Source organism: Gekko japonicus, unplaced genomic scaffold, assembly GCF_001447785.1.
Source record: "Gekko japonicus isolate JY-2015 unplaced genomic scaffold, Gekko_japonicus_V1.1 scaffold116, whole genome shotgun sequence".
In the NCBI taxonomy this organism is placed as follows: domain Eukaryota; kingdom Metazoa; phylum Chordata; class Lepidosauria; order Squamata; family Gekkonidae; genus Gekko; species Gekko japonicus.
The window spans coordinates 1,149,654-1,172,780 of record NW_015164669.1 but is presented as its reverse complement, the minus strand read 5'-3'; the positions used below and the strand labels follow the sequence as shown (position 1 = coordinate 1,172,780).

Below are 23,127 nucleotides of genomic sequence, written 5' to 3'. Positions count from 1 at the left end.
CGCATCCCCCCCCAAATGACCCCTGATATGAACACAAAATTGATATGAGTTCCTCCCAGAAAATTTAGACTGGACATATCCAAAGCATATAGTTAGGGAATGCATCCTGTGAGTTACACTGCCAATGATTAGACACTTCACTCAGTCCTTTAGTAAAGAGTTACTGTGGTGTCCAATGTATCCTAAACATAATTGCTGAATAAGTCACAATTTAAGATTCATAGAGAGAGCAGGTACAGACACTTCTTTTGCTTGGCTCCTGTGGGTTAACTTTTCCCTCAGTGGCTGTTGCTAAGCAACCATGCTTGGTTCTGTCAGTGAAAAGGCAAAGGCAGGAGGCCAGCCCTGATTAGGGTTGCCAGTTCCAAGTTGGGAAATTCCTGGAGATTTTGTGGTGGAGTCTACAGAAGCCAGAGTTTGGGGAGGGGAGAGGCTTCAGCTGAAGCCTCCAAAGCAGTTATTTTCTCCTGGGAAACTAGTGCTACCAATCTCCGGGTGAGGGCTGGAGATCACTCAGAATTAAAACTGCTTTCCAGATGGCAGATATCAGTTCCTCTGGAGAAAATAGCTGCTTTGAAGCATGGACTCTGTGTCATTATACCCTTCTGAGGTCACTTCCCTCCCACTTGGGTCTCCGTGCAGAGAAAGACTGTACTTTTTCTAGGTAGAGGCTGCAGGTGTGTGTGTGTGGGAGATGGAAAGTGGAAGTCAGAATGGCAGATAACGGTACGTTGATGGTTGGATAGAAAGAAGATAGGGTTGCCAACTTCCTGGAGATTTGAGGGGTGGGACCTCAGACAGGTACAATGCCATAGACTCCACTCTCCAAACCAGCCATTTCCTCCTGGGTAGTCATTGTTGCCAATCTCCAGGTGACTTCTGGATATCACTCAGAATTACAACTGCTCTTCAGGTGGCAGAGATCAGTTCCCCTGGAGAAAATGGTGGACTCTGTGCCATTATACCCTGCGAGGTGGCCACCCTATGACATCCATTGTAACACAGCAGTTAGCACTTCAGAGCAGGGTCTGCCAGACCCAGGTTTTTCCTCTGGAAGTTGATTGGGTGATTTCAGACAACTTACAGACTTTCAGCCTAACCTGCTTCACAGGGTTGTTGTGCAGATCAAAAGGGGAAGAGGAGAATGATGTGAGTTGCCTACTTTTCCTAGGTACAGGCTGCAGGGAGGGGGGAGGAGATGGGAAGCTGAAGTCAGAGGGGCAGATAGCAGTAGGTTGATGGTTGACTGGGAAGGAGATGGGTTGCCACCTACAAGTTTGGAAATTCCTGGAGATTTGAGGGGTGGAGTCTGGAGAGGGTGGGGTTTGAGGAGTGGTGGGACCTCAGGCAGGTACAATGCCATAGACTCTACCCTCCAAACCAGCCATTTTCTCCTGGGGAACCATTGTTGCCAATCTCCAGGGGAGTATAAATATATAATGGCAACACAGTGAAAGCAAGTTTGATACAAAATCACAACACTAAGGCTACAGCACTGTGTAAAAATACAGATGGACATGTAAAGTCCTAAAGATAATTTAATACAAAGTTTGTAATATAAACAGCTAACATCTAATACATTCATACATATTCAATATGGTCTACATAGGGCTCCTTAAACAGCTTACATATATTAGAATACAGCCAAATTCTCTTCCTGTACAGCCAAGGTCTTCTCTGAAGTGGTCAGTGGCTAATACATTCATACATATTCAATATGTTAGTTGTTTATATTACAAACTTTGTATTAAATTATCATTAGGACTTTACATGTTATTCTGTATTTTTTACACAGTGCTACAGCCTTAGTACTGTGATTTTGTATCAATCTCCAGGGGAGGGCTGGAGATCACTCAGAATTGCAACTGCTCTTCAGATGGCAGAGATCAGTTCTCCTGGAGAAAACGGTGGACTCTGTGTCACTATACCCTGCTCAGGTTGCCACAGCAAATTGACGCTGAGTGCCCAAGGCCGGGGCACTCACCCAGAGCCTCTTTCTAGAGCTCGTTGTATTTATTTCCACAACAGACCTTATTCCTAATGTCTTAATAAAGGGCCCTTTTTCACCATGAACAATGTGTCTGAAATTAACTTTATTGTGAAGAAAATGTCCGATAGAATCTTTAGAACTCTAAGTTAAACAACACAAATTAGTTCATGACTGGCATATCTGGGAATGAGATAATATCTGAAGGCAGGATAATGAATTAAAATATAACTGCCTCAGGCTCTGTGTGTGTGTGTATTTTCCAAAGTTCTCTAACACAAACACAGTTGCATTTACCTTACCTCATCAAGGCACCTTTCATACTGCTCTCTCTGATTTTCATTTTCCATGGCTAGTGCAGAATTCTCTGCCTGTGAGACACCAAAATAAATGCAAAATAATCAGGAGGTATAGGGTGAGACATGACAATCCAATCAAAGTATTTACCCCATATACCTGTTCAGAATCCAAATAATTTTATAGAAAATAAAACAAAATAAAAATAAACCAAATGTGTGTGCTCTCGTTTGAAGTAATAAATAACACAGAGATTCCATTATTTTTATGAAATTACCCACAAAATATATTACAATTTAGAGAAGGAGTAGCATTGCTATTCGACAAATCTTTGTAATCTATTCTTGGCAGATACAGAAAACAGCCTTTAGTAAAAACACTGCAGTGGATATTTTGTACATCAATTTTCTTTTATTCAAGCCTGTCAGACCTGAATGCCTGAAAATCATGAGTCAGGGACATTCTCCTCTCTAAAAAAGTCAGAAAGCTTAGCTTAATATTAAGAGATTTACAGATACAATAATAAAATGCAATTCATTTTTATCATTTGAACTTTGCTGCCTTGATGGATAGCAGAACTATGTTTTCAAGACTTTTTCAATACTGTAAAATTGAGAAATAGAGTACATTTCCTACATGTGGTGCAATGGCACAACCATATTTTTATGCAGTATACACAGAAGCAGTCTCAGGGTGCAGATCAAAATATCCACACAATGGGTTCATGGGAGTATTTTTTTTACAGATGTCTGAAAATGGATTTATGTGTGATAGGGACTTAAAAAAACAACTGTTGAAAGCACAGATATCACAACTCATGGGGAGGGGGAAGGGAGATATATCATAATAGTACAATGTGAGGTTTTTTTTCTTTGAGTTGCAGCTGCCATTTTGGCATTGCTAGCAACTCCAACAAACATTCCTGTGACAGAGAAGAGGTGCCCAGTGGTGGAGGCAATGGCGGCAGCAGCAGTTTGAAAAGTGGTTGCAGTGGGGTCCGGGAGAAGATAGCAGCCAGCGGGGAAGGAGGCAGCTGTGAGGTGGTGTTGGAAAAATGAAACAAGACAGAGAAGGTGGTAGTGGGCAAGGAAGGAGAAGGCAGTGGAAGGAACAAAGAAGAATGAGGTGGAAGAAACCAAGGAGATAGCTGCAGGGTGGGGGGGGGTAAGTGATGGTGGAGCCAGTGGAATGATGAGATCTACCCTCCCCCAATTGCCTGTAGGTCCCATATTTATAAAAGATACATTTTATTGCTGTAGACTTGTCAAGAAATTAGACCTTTAGTCAATTTCTTGTTTTTTTCATTATATATATTGCCATATTAAAGATCGAGGCCTGCAAATGGGTTAAAGAGATCAAAAGGGAAACATCTGGTTGCTGTCATGGGAAACTGGGCAAGTCACGTAGTGTCTTTGAATAGCAGAGACCAATGGAGCCACACCATTTGTCACTGAACACACACCTCACTCTTTCTGTCGATGCTTGTTTTACACTTCAGAGAGGAAGCATCCTGTCATAAGCTGTTTATCTTCTGCCATTTGTGGTCATGATTTCATGTCAGAAAGCGTCCAGGGTCTGAATTTTGTATTTGCTAAAGGGCCCCAGCCTATGAAACCTTTAGACTTCAAGAAATACAGGTTGCTTACTTGTAACTGATGGTCTTTGAGTGGTCATCTGTGCATTCACACCTTTGGGATACAGTGTGCCTACAAGCATGTGCAGGGGGCTCTACTGTGCATGACTACAGGGAAGGGCATGAAGATCTCACCATTTCCTTCTGACTGCTGCCAAGACAAGAGGACCAACAGCAGAAGAGAAGGAGGGTGGGTAGTATGAATGCAAAGATTACCACTCAAAGATCATCAGTTACACGTAAGCAACCTGTTTATCTTCTTCGAGGTCTCTGTGCATTACAAGTTTGGGAGAGTAACAAGAGGAAGTTGTCGTCAAGCAAAGAGCCTTAGTGCTAGGGGCCCCTGCATTTTAAATTAACTCCAGCCAACTAGGAAACTATCCGGAGTACGCTACACATTCTTCAACTATGCCAGTCAGGATAGCACGTGGCAGACCAAATTGCGCTCTGAAATACCGGCTTAATCATGAACTAAATGAGCGATTACCTCCCCTCCTCTGGTGCAGCCTGACTCCAGCAATGTTGATCAGAGGAGCTGTGGTATTGTGTGAGAGATTTGTCAGCAGCGAGGGTGCAGGAGCCAGCTGTGGGACGTTTTGGGCTCTGCAAGTTCAGGTCAGCATGTGCGGCTGGCATTTTGATGGGGTTCACCTTCAGTCATCGCTACAGCGGTTGCTGCTGCTGTGATCGCTCTGATTGCTGCTGGTGCCTGTGGGGGTGCTCCAGACAGCCAGGCTAGGGCCAGGGAGCCCAGAGACGGTCTCTGCCTCCTTGGGAGACTCCCTGGTTGAGCCTGAGCTGGTGGAGCAACGGCTGGTTGCACTGTCTCAACAGCAACCTGCCCACTCAAGCTTACCAACAGGGACTGCAGCAGCAGAAACAATGAAGACCCTCGGATGTAAGTGACTGACAATCTCCACAGGGCTTGGAACTGCTGGTCCGGAGAGCCTTGGAGAGGTGGGCAGATACCGGTATATTGCTGGAGAGTGGGTCCAAAGGATAAAAAATTATACCCGCGTACGGGATTATTGGGCCCAAGGAAGATCATTGGACTTGATCCAGAAACCGGACTGCTATCTATTGACTGGCAGCTGGCAACAGTTGCAGTCGATGAATTAGGGAATGGTTAGGTTTAGATCTAATTAATTGGGTCAGGGTATAGAAAGTATAAATTGATTGTGTATTGTGTTAGCGATTGTTATTTCACAATTAATGATTGATTGATTGATTTGACAAATGAATTAATTCTACTAAATGCCCTATAAGTGATGAATTAATTAATTAATTTGCTGCCTACAAATTTACAAATTAATTAACAGGAGGTCATCTGGTGCTTAAAGTAAAATTGCCACATATTGGTATTAGCCATTATTTATAATTGGACTATTGGCTAATCTGAGTGGGTTATCTAAATGGGGGGGAAATAAGCATCCATAAACTACTAGATTAAATCAGGAGGGCGTGCAGTAGAATTTATTGTGATACTGTGGGTCACATCAAATTTAGGAGTTACTGAGAGCCAACGTCTGTTGTCAAAGGACCACTCTGGTTGATTGGTGTCCTAGCTGGTCTGAGGCTTACAGCTGGTTCATAGCTGGTGAAGATTAGCAGACGGAACGATGACCGGGCAAAGGATTTGAGTGCTCCTGGGGAGGGGAAAGTACAATAGTGGGACTAGGCAGGGAGTTAAGGGAAGGGGACGGAGAAGCAGACTAGCTCGGTCTCCTTCCAGCCTACATCCCATCCCAAAGGTTGTAGGCAGTGGGGCTAGGATGACTGACTCCCCTCTCCGACATTGGCGTTGTGCAATGCCAAGTCTATAAATAATAACAACTCCGTCTTTCAGGATTTCCTGCAGGACCAGAATGTAGACCTGGCATGCGTGACCAAGATCTGGGTGCGAGAAGGGGAGACAGTAGCTCTCTCCCAGTTGGCTCCTCCCGGTTTCTCAGTTGTTATGTCCGCTGACTGCCACTAGGCACCAGCAATGCATGCCTAGCTTCACTCCCGAGAACAATGGGGACTAGGCTCCTGGATTTTCCGTGGGGAACCTATAGGAACTTTGGCAGGAGATTTAAACCCACCAATAGGATCTAGGGGTGTTCCCAGGTACTGTATAAAGTTGGCCTCACGGCTGTAGTTCTATATTCTTGTTGTGTACCAGTAAATCATGCTGATCACTACATCAGTCTCTGTGGTTTATACATGTGTCTAACCCACTACACAATATCAGTCTTTCACCAATTGCAGACTAGGGGGTGGTGGGGAGCAATGCTCCCTCTAAGCTGTGGAGTCCTGTGAGGAAAGATTCTGCTTTGTGAGCGACTGGCATTTAAGTTGTGAGTGAGCGATTTGGCTCCTGCATAAATCAGTTTGCTCTGGGGCCATCCCTCCCTGAGCTGAGGCAAAAATGGGTGAGCCGGAGGGTAAAAAATTGTGAGCTAGCTCACACCGACTCAGCTTAGAGGGAACACTGGTGGGGAGTGGCTTTATTCATTTGGGAGGCTTACTCCTTCAGGGCACTCCCGTTGCCAAGGATTGCAGGCACAGAGTGTATTGGTCTAGTGTGGGAAGCTGGAGAGAGTGTGACGATTTGGTTGGTGTACCAACTGCCCAACACATCGGCTGATAGCTTACTGTCCCTGGTGGGGGCCGTATCTGGCTGGGCATTGGAACTGATAGCCTTGGGTGGTTTCAATGTCCATGCTGATGATGCGGCCTTCACTCAGGCAGCAGACCTGGTGTTATCCATGGCGACACTAGGACTCTCTCAATTTGTAATAGCCCCCACTCACTGGGCTGGGCACACGCTCAATTTTATCTTTGCCGCAGGGGTTACAGTGGACCGAATTGCTGCTTTGGCAGTACCATGGACTCAGGCCATGGGATGGAGACTGCACTGGTTGCCCTCATGGATGATCTCCAGAGGCATCTGGATCGGGGCAGATCAGTAGTGCTGTTGTTGTTGGACCTGTCAGCAGCTACTGATCCACCACCTTGCCGACACTGGATTCCAGGGACTGGCCTTGCAGTGGCTTGTTTCCTTTCTCCAAGGTCGGGGACAAAGGGTGGCATTGGGTGAACAGCTATCCCAAAGGCACCCACTGGATTGTGGTGTATCTCAAAGGGCAGTGCTGTCCCTGATGCTTTTCAACATCTATGCGTCCCCTTGCCCAGATTGCCCAGAGGCATGGGCTGGGATGTCACCAGTATGTAGATAACACCCAGCTCTATCTGCTGTTAGGCAGCCAGTCTGACTCCAAACTGGAAAGATCTGGACCAGACGTTACAAGCTGTGGCTGGTTGGCTTAGACTGAGCCGGCTGAAACTGAATCCGACAAAGACGGAGGTCCTGTGCCTGAGCTGGGGCAGTCCAAGGGTAGGGATCCCGCGTCCGATCTTTGATGGGGCTCCTTTGGTGCCAGCGCTGGAGGTTAGGAGTCTGGGAGTGCTCCTAGATGCTTCCTTAACAATGGAAGCAGCCACTGCCAAATCGGCCTTTTACAATCTTCGGCTGATTAGGAAACTGGTTCCCTTCCTCAAACACAACGACTTGGCAACAGTGATCCATGTGACGGTTACCTCAAGACTGGACTACTGTAATGCTCTCTACATGGGGCTGCCCTTGTCGCAAATCCGGAAGGTGAAGCTGGTGCAAAATGCCACAGCCAGGCTGTTGATGGGACTCCCTATTTGGGAGCACATCCAGCCTGTGCTAAAGGCATTGCACTTGCTGCCGATAGCATACCGGATTCGCTTCAAGGTGCTGGTTCTTACCTTTAAAGCCCTATATGGTCAGTGTCCTGAGGGACCACCTTTTCCCACATGTACCCCAGAGAGCACTGCTGGGCTTGGCTGGGAAGGCAGGGTAAAAATTCAATAAATAAATAAATAAATAACAAGTTCAGGCTTACCTGGAAGAGGGTGTTGAAAGGTCTCAAACACACACTGCCTGCAATACAGAGCACCCCCCCCCCAGAGGTTCAATGATGGAGAAACACATCTAGGGTGTAGTGCTTCACGAAGGTGTGAGGTGTCACCCAGGTAGCTGCACTGCATATGTCCCATAGAGGCGCACCCTTGAGGAAAGCAGTTGAAGTAGCCAGAGCTCATGTAGAATGAGCATGCACAGGCCTAGGAAGTAGCCTCTTGGCCAGTAAATAACAGAGTTTAATAGTTTCCACCATCCATTTGGACAATCTCTGAGAAGAGAGTCTATGTCTCTACCTGGGCGTGGCATAGGATACAAAAAGAGCCGGGGGTTTGCGCAAGTCTCTAGTTCTGCATAAGTAGAAAAGTAGCACTCTCTTCATGTGAAGCATGTGAAGGCAGTGTTCTGCTTCGTCCCGTGAAGAGAGAGAGAAAAATCACAGGAAGAGCTATGTCTGCCTGGAGATGGAATTCCAAAACCAATTTGGGGAGAAAAGTTACATCCAGAACAAAGAAGACACCTTTCTGATGAAAAGTCAGGTAGGGAGAATCACAACACAGTGCCATCAATTCCCCCACTCTTCTGGCAGAAGTGATCAAAATCAGAAAGGCAGTCTTCCAAGAAATTAGTTGAAGGCTGCAAAATGGCCCTGGGTTCAAATAGCTGTCTTGTGAGTCTTGCAAGATCAATGGAAGATCCCAAGGTGGTGTGGGACTACACACTGGTGGGAAGAGATGAATGAGCTCCTTAAGAAATTTCTCGGTGTGTTGATAGTAATATGATGGGCCAAGATAGCAGCTACGTGTACATGGATGGATGAGTGACTTAGGCCTTGGGACAGTAAGAAGCCAAAGATAATTGAAAGGCTTGATGGGGTGGAGATAGCTTAACAGAGTTAAAGTAGCACAGGAACTTCTTCCATTTATAGTTATAGGATCTGCGAGTGGAAGGTTTCCTGCAGTTTAGTATGACGTGATCTATCCTTTGTTACAGATCCGTCAGAGAATTTTCCACACTGTGAGTTTCAGAAGTGGAACGTTGTGGAAGGGTACCAAGCCACCTTGAGAGAGCAGAGCATCCAACACTATTGGGAAGTGGTGAAACGGACCCTTGGAGAGGTGTAGAAGCATCAGGTACCAGTGCCGGCATGGCTATCATGGTGTAATCAAGATGCACTTTGGGGATTCCCTCATGATTTTGTTAATCACCCTGGTGATTAGAGGGGGTTGGGGGGGGAGAGAAAAGGGTATTGGTGGGACCAAGGGTATAGAAGCCTGTCTCCTAGGGAGAGTTGGTCTGAGTCCCCCTGAAGCAGAATCTGTGGCATTTCATGTTATGTCTGGTTGTGAAGACATTCACTGTTGGGTGACCCCAGATGTTGAAGGCTGGTTGCAGGTACTTCCAATTGAGTTCCCACTCATGGAGGGATGCTCTTCCTCTGCTCAGAAAGTCTGCCATGAGATTCTGGATGCCCAGGAGGTGGGAAGCTACAGGGAGGATGTTCTGGGCTTGGCACTTGTCCTAGATTCCTATGGCTAGATTGCGGAGGTGCAGTGAAACCATGCCACCCTGACAATTTATGTGGTAAAGAATAATAGTACTGTCCGTGAGGATCGAAACTACCCAATGAGGGACAATGTGGTGGAAAGCAGGTAGGTATGGATGGAGACACGTAGGTACCAAAGGGTCTGGTAAAGGTGTCAAGTCAAAGGCCCTGTTTCACTCCCTTGGGAGTTTTGGTTCTAGAATGTGTAGTCATGGCAAATTTAGGTTTCAAGCCATGGGAAGGACGAGATGCAGTATGTGCGGATTTCAGTTGCCATGGTTGGCCAGGAGGCAATTTGTTGAAGGGTCTATGAGACCCGGGTTTATTCCAGGATCTTGGTTTGGACGTCTGTTGGACAAAGACACCCTCAAGTTATGAGATGTCTTGATACTTTTGTCAAGATCTTGGAGGACAGTGTCAGTAGTGGAGCTAAATATGCCCTCTCCTTCAAAGGGTAGGTCCTCAACATATGATTTCATGTCATGCTGATGGTGGTAGACCATAGCCAAGCATGGCGGCATAAGGCTATTGCTGGAGTGTCTTGGCTGAGACATCCAGTTTATGTTTGGCTGCAGCATTCTCTCCTTTTGAATGTGTCTAGCATGGTGATTCATATTTTAGGTAAGGATTCAATAAATTCAGACATCTATTCCCAGAGGGCATATTGATATTTGCCCATACAGGTGGCATAATTAGAGGTCTTTATGCCCAGGGCGCTAGCAAAGTAGAATTTGCAGCCAAAGGAGTCTAATTTCTTCCTATCTTTCATAGGAGGTGAAAAGTTGGTGAATTGACCTTTGGAAGAGGAGGTGACCACTACTGAGTTGAGTTTGGGGTGTGCGAATAAAAATTCAGCCCCTGCTTCTTGGATCTTATACATGTGATCGATCCTGCAGGATGAAACGGGGGTAGAAGCTGGATGAGACTAAGATGTTTTGGTAGCTTGTTGGAGAACTGAGGTCATAGGTAGGGTGATAGTCGTTGACGTGTCCATTTGTACAATGTCAAAGACTGTAATGGTAATGGTGGGTGCAGGTTGTATCGTGGAAGTGTATGGGCCATATGTTTGATGAAATCTCCATAAGATTTCAGGTCTTCTGAAGGTGAGATGGGAAGATTTTCGGCCACATCCTGTGGTGGGGATGGACCAGTGTTATGCTCCGATTCATCATCTCCTGAATCATGTGCAGAAGTGCTAGAAGAGGCACCCGATTCAGAGGGGTCCGAGAAATGTGTTGGTGTCAGAGCCTTCACTATCGAAGGTATCAGTACTGATGGTGAAGATTAGGCTTTAGACACTTTTTAAAAAATCAGTACAGATGGTCTCGGCAGCACTTCTGGTGTTGAAAGGGGTGTTGGGATAGATGGGATGAGGTAGATTGACAATCCCAATCCATCGGCGGTTGACCTGAAAGCCATGACATGGCAGAGGAGACTGGATAAGCTCCATACAGATACTGCCATTGTCATTGGTCCCATGGGATAGGAGGTGGTGGTTGGAACCCCAAAGTTTGGTTTTAATCTTCAATCGGACGGAAGGATCCAGCATACTGGCCCTTAGGCTTGCTGTGGAAACTCTTGGCACTGGAAGATCGAGATCATTGAGTCAGGTCCATCTCATGGTCAGAGTCAGAGAGATGGATGGGTTGTGCCAAAGGTGAGGCTGTGCTCCTGACTGGCCACGAATAGGCAAGCTGAGCAACTTGAGGGGGGAGCAGGAGGAGGTTCCGACACATGGTGAGATGTCAAGGTAGCCTTGGCTGGAGAGCCCTTGGGTCTCTCTGTGTTTCTCTTATACTTCTTCTGTTAATCCAGTTTGTGCTCCTTACCCTTTCAGCATTTCTTGGCAGAAGTGGGGGTATCCAATTCAGAAGCCGGAACTGAGAGTTTCAGCCCTGATCGATCTGGAGGGAGCTGGTATCAGTGACACAGCCACAATCAATGCCGAAGCTGGGGTTGACATCAAAGCATGGCCCAAAGTCTCATAGAATGACACCATTGTAGGAGACAGTGCTGATTCAAAGAGTGCAGTGTAAAGTCTGGCTGCTTGGTTCTTTCTCATCTGTTTGGAGAACTTAGAGCAATGTGTGCACAACTCCATGTGGTGGGTTTCTCCAAGGCATAGGAGACAAAGAGAATGTCCATCAGGGGGTGCAATTTTGCTACCACACTTCAGTCACCTCTTGAAAAATCCCCAGTGTTTGGCGGAGGGTGGTATGGAGGTTTGGGTAGGGTAGGGCAGGGGGCCCCCACCACTGGAGAAAGTCACTAACCCTCCAAATGTCTTTCAGTAATCCAAAGAACAGGAAAAAATAAAGAAAATAGGGGGAAAACCCAGTAAGTTAGCGACTGAAATGAGGAAAGGTCCAAACAACATGGTGATCAGAAGAAAACTGGTGGGTTCTTAGTGCCCTTCCCTGTAGTCATGCAGAGTGGAGCCCTCTGCATGTGACGCTGGGAATGGGTACAAAAATCCTTTTCCACTTTTAAGTTTACTGATTGGGATCAGCACAGGTGCACTATATCCCAAAGGTGTGATGCACAGAGACCACGAAGAAGATGTTTAGTTTTCCTGTTGTTAGTTGGAGGAGCCTGTTCTAGTTATCCTGAGGTAATGGGCTAACATTGCTATAGGCACCTGCCTAGCGCGCACGCGCACGCGCACACACACACACACAGAGAATCCTTCTTTAGATAAAGAGACTTGGAAATATGCTTAACTTTAACCATAAAAAATACCACCTGGTAAACATGAATTAAGATTGTACTGTGTAGTTAGAAACTTACTATGTAGCTTTCTTGTTTTCTGCTCATTGTTTTGTTCTTTGGAAATATTTAATAAAAAATACTTTGACTATACCTGGTTGTTCTGTACTTCAGAAGCTTCAATCTAATTCCAGTACCTTTTACTTAAAGTGTCCACCTATTGGTTAATTATTAGTAGAAACTCATTCTGCAAGTGGCCAACTTTGCAGGGCTGATTTCTAGTTTATTCCCAGGAAGATTGGAAGTTTGCGCTTAAGCTTCTAATCGTGGGATAGTTAAAAGGGCTGGTGGCAGGCTACCCCACTGGTGTGTGTAGACTCACACTCCAGGGTCATTTGTAATTCTGAGTTCTGCCCACCCATAACAAAGATACCCTGGATTGGGAATTCTTGACAAGACTAAATGAACTTCTACAAAACCATGGTACAATCTAGCTTTTAAGATCCTACTGACTGCTTAAATGTTCCCCATTGGAATTAATAGAATTTACAAATCACCATAACTGAATTATGCTTTCTTGTCTATTGTAAACAATATGCAGTAGATCCAAGGCTGGAAATAGACACATCATGATCTGCTGCTGGCACACCTAACATGAAATCCATGGCTATGTGTACTCAGCCTTCATTTAATAATAATAATAATAATAATAATAATAATAATAATAATAATAATAATAAATATTTTTGAGGCACACGAGGAAACAGAACTATGCAATACAAAGCACTGATAGCAATATGAGACCTCTGGGTTGGCTCAGTCAACATGCCAGAACATACACTTTTGCCTGATCAGCAACAGAATAGGATCTCCTCCCCATTGTAAATTAAGGCTTCAGATATAAGACCTAGCTTCACTTAGAGAGGAGTTATAAACCAGTGGCAAAACTAGCATTCAGCGTTACACGAAAACAATATGAGCCTCTATGTCAGCAGTGCTACAGTCATAAATGTGCCTTCAACTTTTGCTTCTTCTTTAATTTAGTCATCTGTACAAACAGACGGGGTACTTTAATACCAGATGTTGGCTTTTCCCTGATCTAGGGACTGTCATTATTTCCTATTATAAATGATTTCATGTTACTATTATTTTAATCTGCTACACTGGAATAAATATCACAACTCACCAACTCCACAGCACAGAGGATTCTAGATGTGCCACTTAAATGAATTTTTGAATCCACGTAATATGTTTACAGCTGTATTTTATTTCTGCAAGTCTATTTTTACATATTATAGACAGCTCCTTGGGGAAGTGGAATACCTCAAATATTGATAGACCAAATAACCCCCCCCAAATTTCCAAATGAGAGCAAGTCAGAATATCCATGCTTGTTGATGTGAAAACAAAATTAAATAAATGTTTGCACAAAAAATTAAAGTTCGTTTTGGGAATTCAGATGGAAAACCTGGTCTCTGCTTATAACCTTCCTATTATACAACCATGACATAACAATCAACATTTTCAGATAATGACAGTGTGGTTACAAGTTTACATTGCTTGCTGCTCTTTTAATGCTCTGACAATCTATGAACATATAATGAATCAAGTTAATTATTACCACGGGTTTTTATTTTTAGTGAATGAAAGTTACAATATGATTGTGGTTAGAAATTTGGGCTGTAATTCGAAGAACTGATGTACTTGCAATTAGGAGTACAAAGCTAGCTTTCAAGTTTCTTCTGTACCATCCCCAAAGATGTAAATTAATGTTTTTTTACATTACATCATTTTTGGGATCATGTGACTGTTGAAAACTAAAGAGTTAAGAGATATAGGATGTTCTTTTCCAGAAACAAAATATAATTGATGCAATGTGCAGAATTTCTAAGGGCTGATTACAATGATTTTTTTAAAATCAATCCTGCATGCCCAACAAGTTAAATTCACATCAGCTGGCTATTTGATGAAGCAGTCATTTGACCCTTTACTGAGAAGCTAGATTGATTTTCAGCATGAGATAAGACCAGTGGGGGAGGGACGACTTGATCTTTATCATATAGTGAAAGTCACTCTGGAAAAATCAGATGACACCTTCAACATGGAGTTGATATGCACTGAAATTAGTCAGAGCTGGAGCTGGGGGGGGGGGAAGGCAAACAAGGCAATTGAATTCCAAGAACAAACTCAGAGCAGAGACATAGTTTGTAAAGTAGATGAAGTAAAGAAGTTACAGACATTTGTAAACAGTTGGTATGTGATCATTGAATCAGGCTGGCTTCCTGAACTGGCTTTTCCCTAGAGATGGGCCTCAGAGAAGCAAAATGATTAGCAAATGGTATGAAAGGTGTACTGCAGAGAAAAAGTGTCATTGATGGGAGGATGTGTGCGCGCGCGCGCGCGCGCGTGTGTGTGTGTGTGGTGCAATCCTCAGGCTAGCCACATTTTGTGTCTCTGACTCACCCCATTCCATTACTTTTAGTCCAATGGTCATCTTACCTGCTTTCATTTTATGGGAAGAAATTTCATGTTTATAAGTTTGTGTTCTACAGAAGTAACTTGTTTCTGACTCAAATGCTTGCCATATAAGGAAACTGTGTACTGCAACTGCACAGGAATGATTAACAGATACGATGTTCTATAAGGGCAGTAAAATCAGATCCTGTTACTTAGAAAAAAACCCTTGCCTGTTGCGTCTTATTGGGATTGGCAAATCAGAACAGAATCCCTTATGTTACAATTTCCTGGCGACCCAGATGGGACCCCTTCTGTTCAGTGGTCAAGACTGAGGATGGCTGGACGACACTTGGATCCTTCATGGCCACATTGAGTGGTTTGCTGTCCATCAAATTGTTTTTAGTCGCTTGAAAAGTTGCAAGTCCCTTGAAGAGGTTTTGGTAACAGGCAGCTACTGAGTCACGCACTGATTGAAGAATAGCCCATCCCACTGTTGAACAAACTCTGGCCTGAATGTCCAAAGCATAATGGTTGACAAACGTAGTAGGCATCACCCACGTTGCAGCTTTGCAGATCTCCTGCAAGGAGTCCCTCTGAGAAAAGCAGTAGACGTGTCTAGAGCTCTCATGGAGTGGGCTCATATCAGACTGGGGAGAGGGTATTTAGCCATGAGTTAACACAGTTTGATCATTTCTACTATACATTTTGACAGTCTCTTGGCTGAGATTTTTCGACTCCTCTGATGCGCCACATAAGAAACAAAAAGCTGTTTGTCCATGTGGAAGACTTTAGTCCCGTCCAAGTAAAACAGGAGGGCCCGTTGAACATCCAAAAGGTGGAAATGTCTCTCTGAGTAAGACTTTGGGTCTGGAAAGAAGGTTAGTAGGGAAGCTTCTGCCTGGAGGTAGAATTCTGAGACAACCTTTGGAAGAAAGTTAATATCAGGTGTCAATGAAAGTTAATATCAGGTCTCCATGAAAACGAAGATAGGTAGGATCACATCTCAGTGCCAGCAATTCGTCTATGTGCTTGGCCAAGGTGATGGCAACTAAGAAAGCTGTCTTCCAGGACTTGAAGGTCACATTTAGCCATGCGTTCGAAAGGCCTTCGAGTCAGGCTTTGGAGAACAAGGGGCAAGTGCCATGCGGGTGTAGGCTTTTTCACCGGGGGATACATTTGTAGGAGGCCCTTCAGGAAACACTTGGTATCTGGGTGGGCAAACACTGAATAGCCATCAACATGTTGATGGTAGGCCGAGATGGCTGCAAAGTAAGCCCACAAAGAGCCATACCCTTGTCTACCAGAGTCAGGAAGTAACTGAAGATAATTGGAAGGCTCTAACCGGAGGAGCTCTGTATCCCAAAGTGAAAGACTGGAACTTGGTCCACTTATAGGCATAAGATTTTCTAGTGGATGCCTTCCTACTTCTGCATGACTTCCCTCACCCATTCGGGGAGGGTGTCCAGGTGATTCTCTACACAGTTAGCTTCAGATGAGGTACATTGTGGTGGAGTACCTTGCCCCCTGAGAGAGAAGAAAGCCTGCCGCTGAAGGGAAATGGTGGACTTTCCCTAGGACAGCTGAAGGAGAATGGGAAACGAGGCTTGGCATGGCCACCATAGAGTGATGAGGATGCACTCCACTCTGGTTTCTCCCTCAGGATCTTGTTGGAAACCCTGGTGATGAGGGGGATGGGGGGAATAGCAAAAGGAATTTGTGCATCCAAGGGAGGAGAAGGCCATACCCCCTGCAGCAGAAATTCAGGCACTTCTTGTTTGCCCTTGTTGCAAAGATGTTTATGAATGGGTGTCGAACACTGGCCGCAGGTACGTCCAATTCATTTCCCACTCATGTAGTATAGCCCTCCCCTGCTTAGGAGATCCGCTTGGGTGTTTTGTTCTGACAGTGGGGTGGTAACAACCTGTGTGGTGGGAGGCAGTGAAGAAAACTCAATTGCATATCCCTGAAAGCTGATGGAGACCCTACTGTCTGAAATTATTAATCTCCAGGATGCAAGATACGGGTGGAGGCGGATGTCACAAGGATGGATGGTTTGTGACTGCTCTGGCTGGCTGAGATTGGGGAAGTCAAAGACTCTGCTTGGGAGTCTGTGGAGTCTTTGGTCTGGAGGATTGCTGTGGTGTTGGATATTTGGATTTAGAATTATAAGATGTTCTGTGTCCTGACTGCTGGTTTCGTGGTCTCCATGACTGGTCTGGAGATGGTCTGTTCAGCTGGCTTTGAGACCAGGATCTGGGTTTATAAGGTTGGGCAGGAGTAGTGACACTCAGGTTTCATTGTGTTGTCCATATCATGTAGTACGGTGTCAGTCATGTTGTGGAAGAAGCCAACACTGTTGAACTTGTATAAAAAGAAATTCTACTTTAGAGGAAGACTATCAGATAGAAGCTACATGGTTGAGCTTAGAGTTTCAAGAGAGAGGTTATCCACGTGAGATCATAGACTATGCACGTTTTAGATCAGAGAGGAGAGACAGAAATGAGCTGTTTAAAGAGACCATTACAAAGTCTAGGGTAGGCATACATTGGGGCATAGATTTTACTCCTTTGACTTATTCAATTAAAAGAGTAATTATGAAGAATTGGCACATTGTTGGGGACATCCCGGGATGCAGGGAAGAGCCAAGGATTGGTTTCTGTAGAACAACTAGTATTAGAGACATGTTGGTTGGGGAAGATCTGAAACCAGTAATCCAATCAGATAATGCACCCAAAGAACATTTTAAATGTCAGAGGTGTGTGGCATGTACCTTGAGTTGGGAAACGAAATATGTGGATTTCCCAGAAATTAATTATAGGAAAGTGTTGACATCATATTCATCATATTTTACAAAAGGAGTAGTTTATCTCGTGGTCTACCCTTGTGGATTGAAGTATATTGGGGAGTCTATGAGAGCTGTAAAGACTCGTATTCTTGAGCATAAATCAAAAATTAAACATCAACATGCAGAGGCAGCACTCATGGACCATTTTATATCTAAGAGGCACAGATATGATGATTTCAGATTTGTGGTTCTGGAGGTGATCAAGCCTAACAAATATGGTAGGAAAGATATTCGTAAAGTCTTATTGCGCAGAGAGGCTTTTTGGATTTTTAAACTTAACACGATCTGTCCTTTTGGCCTGAATGCATCCTTGGATCTAGCATGTTATTTATAACATCATTAAGTTCACACTGCTTAAATAACAGTATCATTATATTTTGTTTCATGATATGGCACCAATAGGTTGCTTGAATAGAAAGTAGTTTGCAACCCTATAGGAATACACTTTAAAGAAATAGGGGTAAGTCTTTGCAGTACCTGTACTTATATACGAATGTATCTGTATAATAGTCTATGATGATATGCACCTGTTGAGGCATTTTACAGCATTTTGCCCTATGCAGAATCAGTAGAATAAGCAGGAACTTCCTCTCAATAATGTTTTGGTGAGTTTATACCTTTAGCAAAATCATTTTTTTGGGTTTTTTATTGATTGTGTAATTTCTAAAAGGTAATGGATGACATGTTTTATAGACATATCGAAGAAAATTATGAATTTCTTGAAATGAACCAGTTGAAAAACTGACCAGAGACGTCACATGTAAGAAATGATTCATTCTTACAGTGTTGTTGATTATGGGTACAATTACCATGGATTCTGATGCAGTATTGTTATCAATGTTATTCTACAAGGTCCTTCATTTTCCTTCATCTGTTCAGAAGAAGATATCTTTCGAAATGGTTGAACATTCCGGAGATTATTGCTAACAACCTATAAAACAACCAATAACTGTTGAATATCTGTATATATTTTGTACTCATCTTATGTATTTTGTACTTCACTAATAATTTTTGTATTCTGTTCACTTTAATATTTAAAAATTAATTGAGCGCAGTTAGGATACAGTTTTCCTTTATTGGGATTTTTTTTAAGCACTTTTTGGCTGTTGCCTCAACTAGAGCCAGGGCCTTTTCTGCCCTGGCCCCTACCTGTTGGAATGAGCACCCATATGAGATCAGGGCTTTGCAGGACTTATTACAATTTTGTAGGGCTTGCAAGATGGAAATCTTCTGCTGGGCTTTTAGCTGAGGCAGCGGATATGTCTCACACACACCCCTGGTTTGCCTCCCATCAGTGTCCTAGATTCAAACAGCCACCTGGGAACCCACACTACTGTTCCGTATTAGTAGCTGAGACATTTGATTAGATCTTGCATGGTGTTTTATAACTATTGTACTGTTTTAATTTTGTTGTTTTAAATTGTATTAATATTGATGGGACCCACCCTGGATCTGCTTGCAAGAAGGCTGGGATACAAACCTAATAAAATAAATAAATAATGATATGTTTGTGTTGTTGTTTACAATGTATCCCCAGCCTTTCTATTTATTATTTATTTACTTATTTGACATATCCCACCCTTCCACATGGGCTCAGGGCGGCTGACAGGAGGCGATTGCCATACATAACAATAAAAACCAGATAAAACAATCAATTACATTTACATTTAAAATCAGTGCTCACAAACCAACATCCAAGATGGGGTCTCCAATACAATGTTTCAAAATTCTACTAGCTCTACTTGATCAGTCTGCACTATGTCCGTTCTTCAGTTCCAGGGCCAGCTCGCATTGCCAAAATTGGCAGCGCGGTGATGGTACAGTGATGGTGGCGGCTCCTACTCAAAAGCCTGGCGGAAGAGCTCCGTCTTGCGGGCCCTGCGGAACTGCATAAGGTCCCGCAGGGCCCTGATCTCCTCCGGGAGCTCGTTTAAATTTCAAAGACCCATTGAAGAGCAGTATTATGTGGCTTTGCAAAGACAACATGAAGCCAGCTAGTGGCACATTTGAAGGGACTAACCCTCCAAGCACCGGGGGGGGGGGTCTCCAATACAATGTTTCTAAATTCTACTAGCTCTACTTGATCAGTCTGTGCTATGTCCATTCTTCAGTTCCAGGGCCAGCTCGCAATGCCAAAATTGGCAACGCGGTGATGGTACAGTGATGGTGGCGGCTCCTACTCAAAAGCCTGGCAGAAGAGCTCCATCTTGCAGGTCCTGCAGAACTGCATAAGGTCCCGCAGGGCCCTGATCTCCTCCGGGAGCTCGTTTAAATTTCAACCTCAAAGACCCACTGCAGAGCAGTATTATGTGGCTTTGCAAAGACAACATGAAGTCAGCTAGTGGCACATTTGAAGGGACTAGCCCTCCAAGCACGGGGTGTGTGTGTGTTTGTGGGATTGGTAGAAAAAGGCTTCTTGTAAGGATGTAACTGGTTTCCCACTCAAATGCTTGCCATATATGGAAAATGTGTACTGCAGCTGCGCAGGAATGATTGACAAATAGAATGTTATATAAGGGCAGTACCTTCTTTCATCAGTGGACTGCTCAGCTGTTTGTGCTGACTTTGCTTTTACTTGAATAAAATTGGCTCCTGTTACTGAGAAGAAACCTCACCTGTTGTGTTTACTGGGACAGGCACACCAGAACAGAACCCCTTGTGTTGCAATTTAAGTGTTCAACAGATATTTATATTTATATATTGCTGGGCTCACAATCACAATGGTTTCACATTAGTAGAAATATAGATTTTCCTGGTTTCTCAATGTATACTAAAATGATGACATTCAGCAAGAGGCCCAAGACTAGAAAATGAAACATCAATGGCCTCGACATAGAACAGGTGGCAAGCAATGCTCCCTCTAAGCTGTGGAGTCTTGTGAGCAAAAATTCTACTTTGTGAGCTACTGGCATTAAAGTTGTGAACAAGTGATTTGGCTACTGCATAAATTAGTTTGCTCTGGAGCCATCCTTCCTGAGCTAAGACAAAAATGTGTGAGCAGGAGGCTAAAAACCTGTGAGCTAGCTCACTCCAGCTCAGCTTAGAGGGAACAGTGGTGGCAAGCTACAAGTATTTGGAGGTGGCATTACAATCATCAGGGCCAAGCAAAACCCATCATGAGTATGTGGCTGAAGTTGGCCATAAATCTGCCCAAGCCATAGTTAAATTCCTATACACTAATGGAGAGCAATATATTCCAGCAGCCCTCAAATTATACCAGGCCAAAACTTTGACCCAGCTTATATATGGAACAATACTAAGCTGACCCCCCCCCTCTAGTTATGCGTCACTTGAACAAGTTCAATCAAAATTTCTGAGATCTGGATGGAGGCGGGGCTTTGGCACAATGAGAACGGTTACACCGGGAAGCGCTGACATGTGACGCCTGGATCGGTGGCTCTTTTTGAGGAGCTCATTGCAATGGACTTGACTTGGATCCCTCACGCACAGCAGCAAGCAGGTGGAAGTCTGAGAGCGCCCCAACACAGGAGCTAACTGAGCGCGCCCATGTCAGACGTGAGCACCCAGTTGTTACTACCCCGGAGAAGTAATTGAAACCTTATCCATAACATTGATGAAGAACAACACCGTGCGTATGCTTAAAAACAACAACAACAACAGAAAATCTACCTACTTAATGATAAAGCCCATTTAAAGTTTAAAAAGAGAATGGAATGGAGGGGTGAAGAACACTTTCCGATCCCACCCCCCTTCCTCCTGCAGCGGCTACGAAAAGAACTTTATGTGATCTTTAAATGGCTTCCTGGGCAAAAAAGCAAAGAGAAGGCTTTTGTCTGAGAATGAAATATTTCTCCTTGTGGAATAAAAAATTGGAGAAGAATTGGCTTTAGCTGCTTTTGGACTTCAGTGATCTAGAAATATATAGTTCCTTTTTCTCTTTCCTTTGTCTGGAGTTATAAGCAAAGAGTCTGGAACTATAGCAAGATTCTATAAAGGTTTACCTTCATTTTAATAAGGAATATAAGCCATTATATTTTAATAACTGGAGTATTTTTCAAAGGAAGAAAGGAGAACTGGATCTTACCCTGAACTTTTTATACATCATCTTCCCACAACATCTTATGTTTATGTTTGCTGAACTATAAAGTACATTTTGTTCTGATTGTCTTGTTCTGTAATGTAAACAATTGATAAGATTCTTGAATTTTGTTGATACTCTGTTGACTAAATATGACTAAAACAGCTATGCTTTGTAAATATTAGTGGTGGTGTGAATTGTAAAATCTTGCAGAAAAAGAACTTTGAGATGCTTTGGTTTTAACATATGGTTGTAAAAATGGATGGCACAGATAGATCACAAAAGGTGCAGGCTGTATTTTCATTTCAAGACCTCCAGATTTTAATCCAAAAATTATTGCTGCTGTAATAACAGCAGTGAAAGAACTTTTTGCTTCTAAGCAAGACAGAACGGATCTACTGCAACAACAAACACTAAGCAAGATGGAGGAAGGCCAGCCGCAATGGAAGGAGGAGAAGCAAGGATATATCTATATAGAAGAAGCCTATAATGTAGTAGGAAGTAGGAAGGACTGAAAAACTACAACTTCTGAGAGAAATCTAGAGACTTGTAATGGAGTAAGATCTTAAAGATGGACTAAAAAATGAGGGGGGGGAGAGGGGGGGAAGTTTAGATAATCTAACCAGAAGAAAATAAGAATCATATAACCATATATAGCTAATGGAAGATTATATTAAAATACTTAGACAAAGGTTAAATTAGTAGAAAATAAAATTTATATACCTATATTCTTGCAAAATATTATATACATAAGATGGAAAATTGACATAGGTCTAGATTATGTTTGAGGTAGGTTAATAGAGAAAAAATATATGTATCAATGTACCCATTTTATGTTTGTCTTGAAAATAAAAAAACAATTTTTTTAAAAAAATTCTGAGATCTTTATTTCAACTGTCCAGCTGCATTTCCAATGCAAGTCTGAGCTTAGAATCTGAGTTTAGAATCTCAGTAGAGGCCTGGTATCCCTCACTTCTACCAATTTATGGTTTAAACTAAATTACATCCCTCAGGGTCTAACACCTTCAATCCTGCAGGACAGTTTTCAGTCGTCCTGGTCAAAGGCAGTGCACTGCAAGTTGATGAGTTTGGGCTTTTCTCTGCAAACTATACTAGAAATGAGTTTTGACCATGGAAAAGCAATTATAAAGCAAAGGTTGTTAGACACTGAGTGTTAGGGCAACATTAATAGAACACCAAATTTTTTAGCACCAGAGTACTTGAGATATATTGTCACCCCAACCGCTTATCTCTCATTATTGGAGATTCCAGGTCAAAGGAGGGCATTCTCCCTAGCTAGATGGAGAGCACTCCCCTCAGGGAGGGGTGATATAGAAAGACTCCTATGCTGGAAAGGGTCTGCCTCTGTGGCATTGAAGAAGTTGAAACTCTGGAACATATTTTACTCTATTGTCTGTTCTATCAAGAAATTCACTTAAAGATCATTTTCCTTCTACTCAGAAGGTATCCTGGCCGCTCTGACTTACAGATTTTTAGGACATTTCTTATGGGTGTTAACCCTGGCGTTACAGCACTTAGTACGAGATTCTTTGCAGCTGCCTGCAAAATCCACCAGAAAATCTCACGAAGTCCACCAGAAAATCTCATTTTAGAAACTCAATCTGTTTGTCTGAGTTGCACTACTGTAAAAATCTTAAATTGGTGTATCATTGTAAGACTTCCAAT

The 23,127-nt window shown here is 43.4% G+C and overlaps 1 protein-coding gene across 1 annotated transcript in view; it reads right to left on the bottom strand.

The window, feature by feature from the left end:
* The window catches only part of NCKAP5 (NCK associated protein 5), a 647,654-nt gene that overhangs the window by 215,317 nt on the left and 409,210 nt on the right, over window positions 1-23,127 (bottom strand). The window contains exon 7 of the mRNA XM_015409153.1: window positions 2,290-2,358. Within this exon, the coding sequence (XP_015264639.1) occupies window positions 2,290-2,358 (69 nt within the window). The remainder of the gene's footprint in view (window positions 1-2,289; window positions 2,359-23,127) is intronic.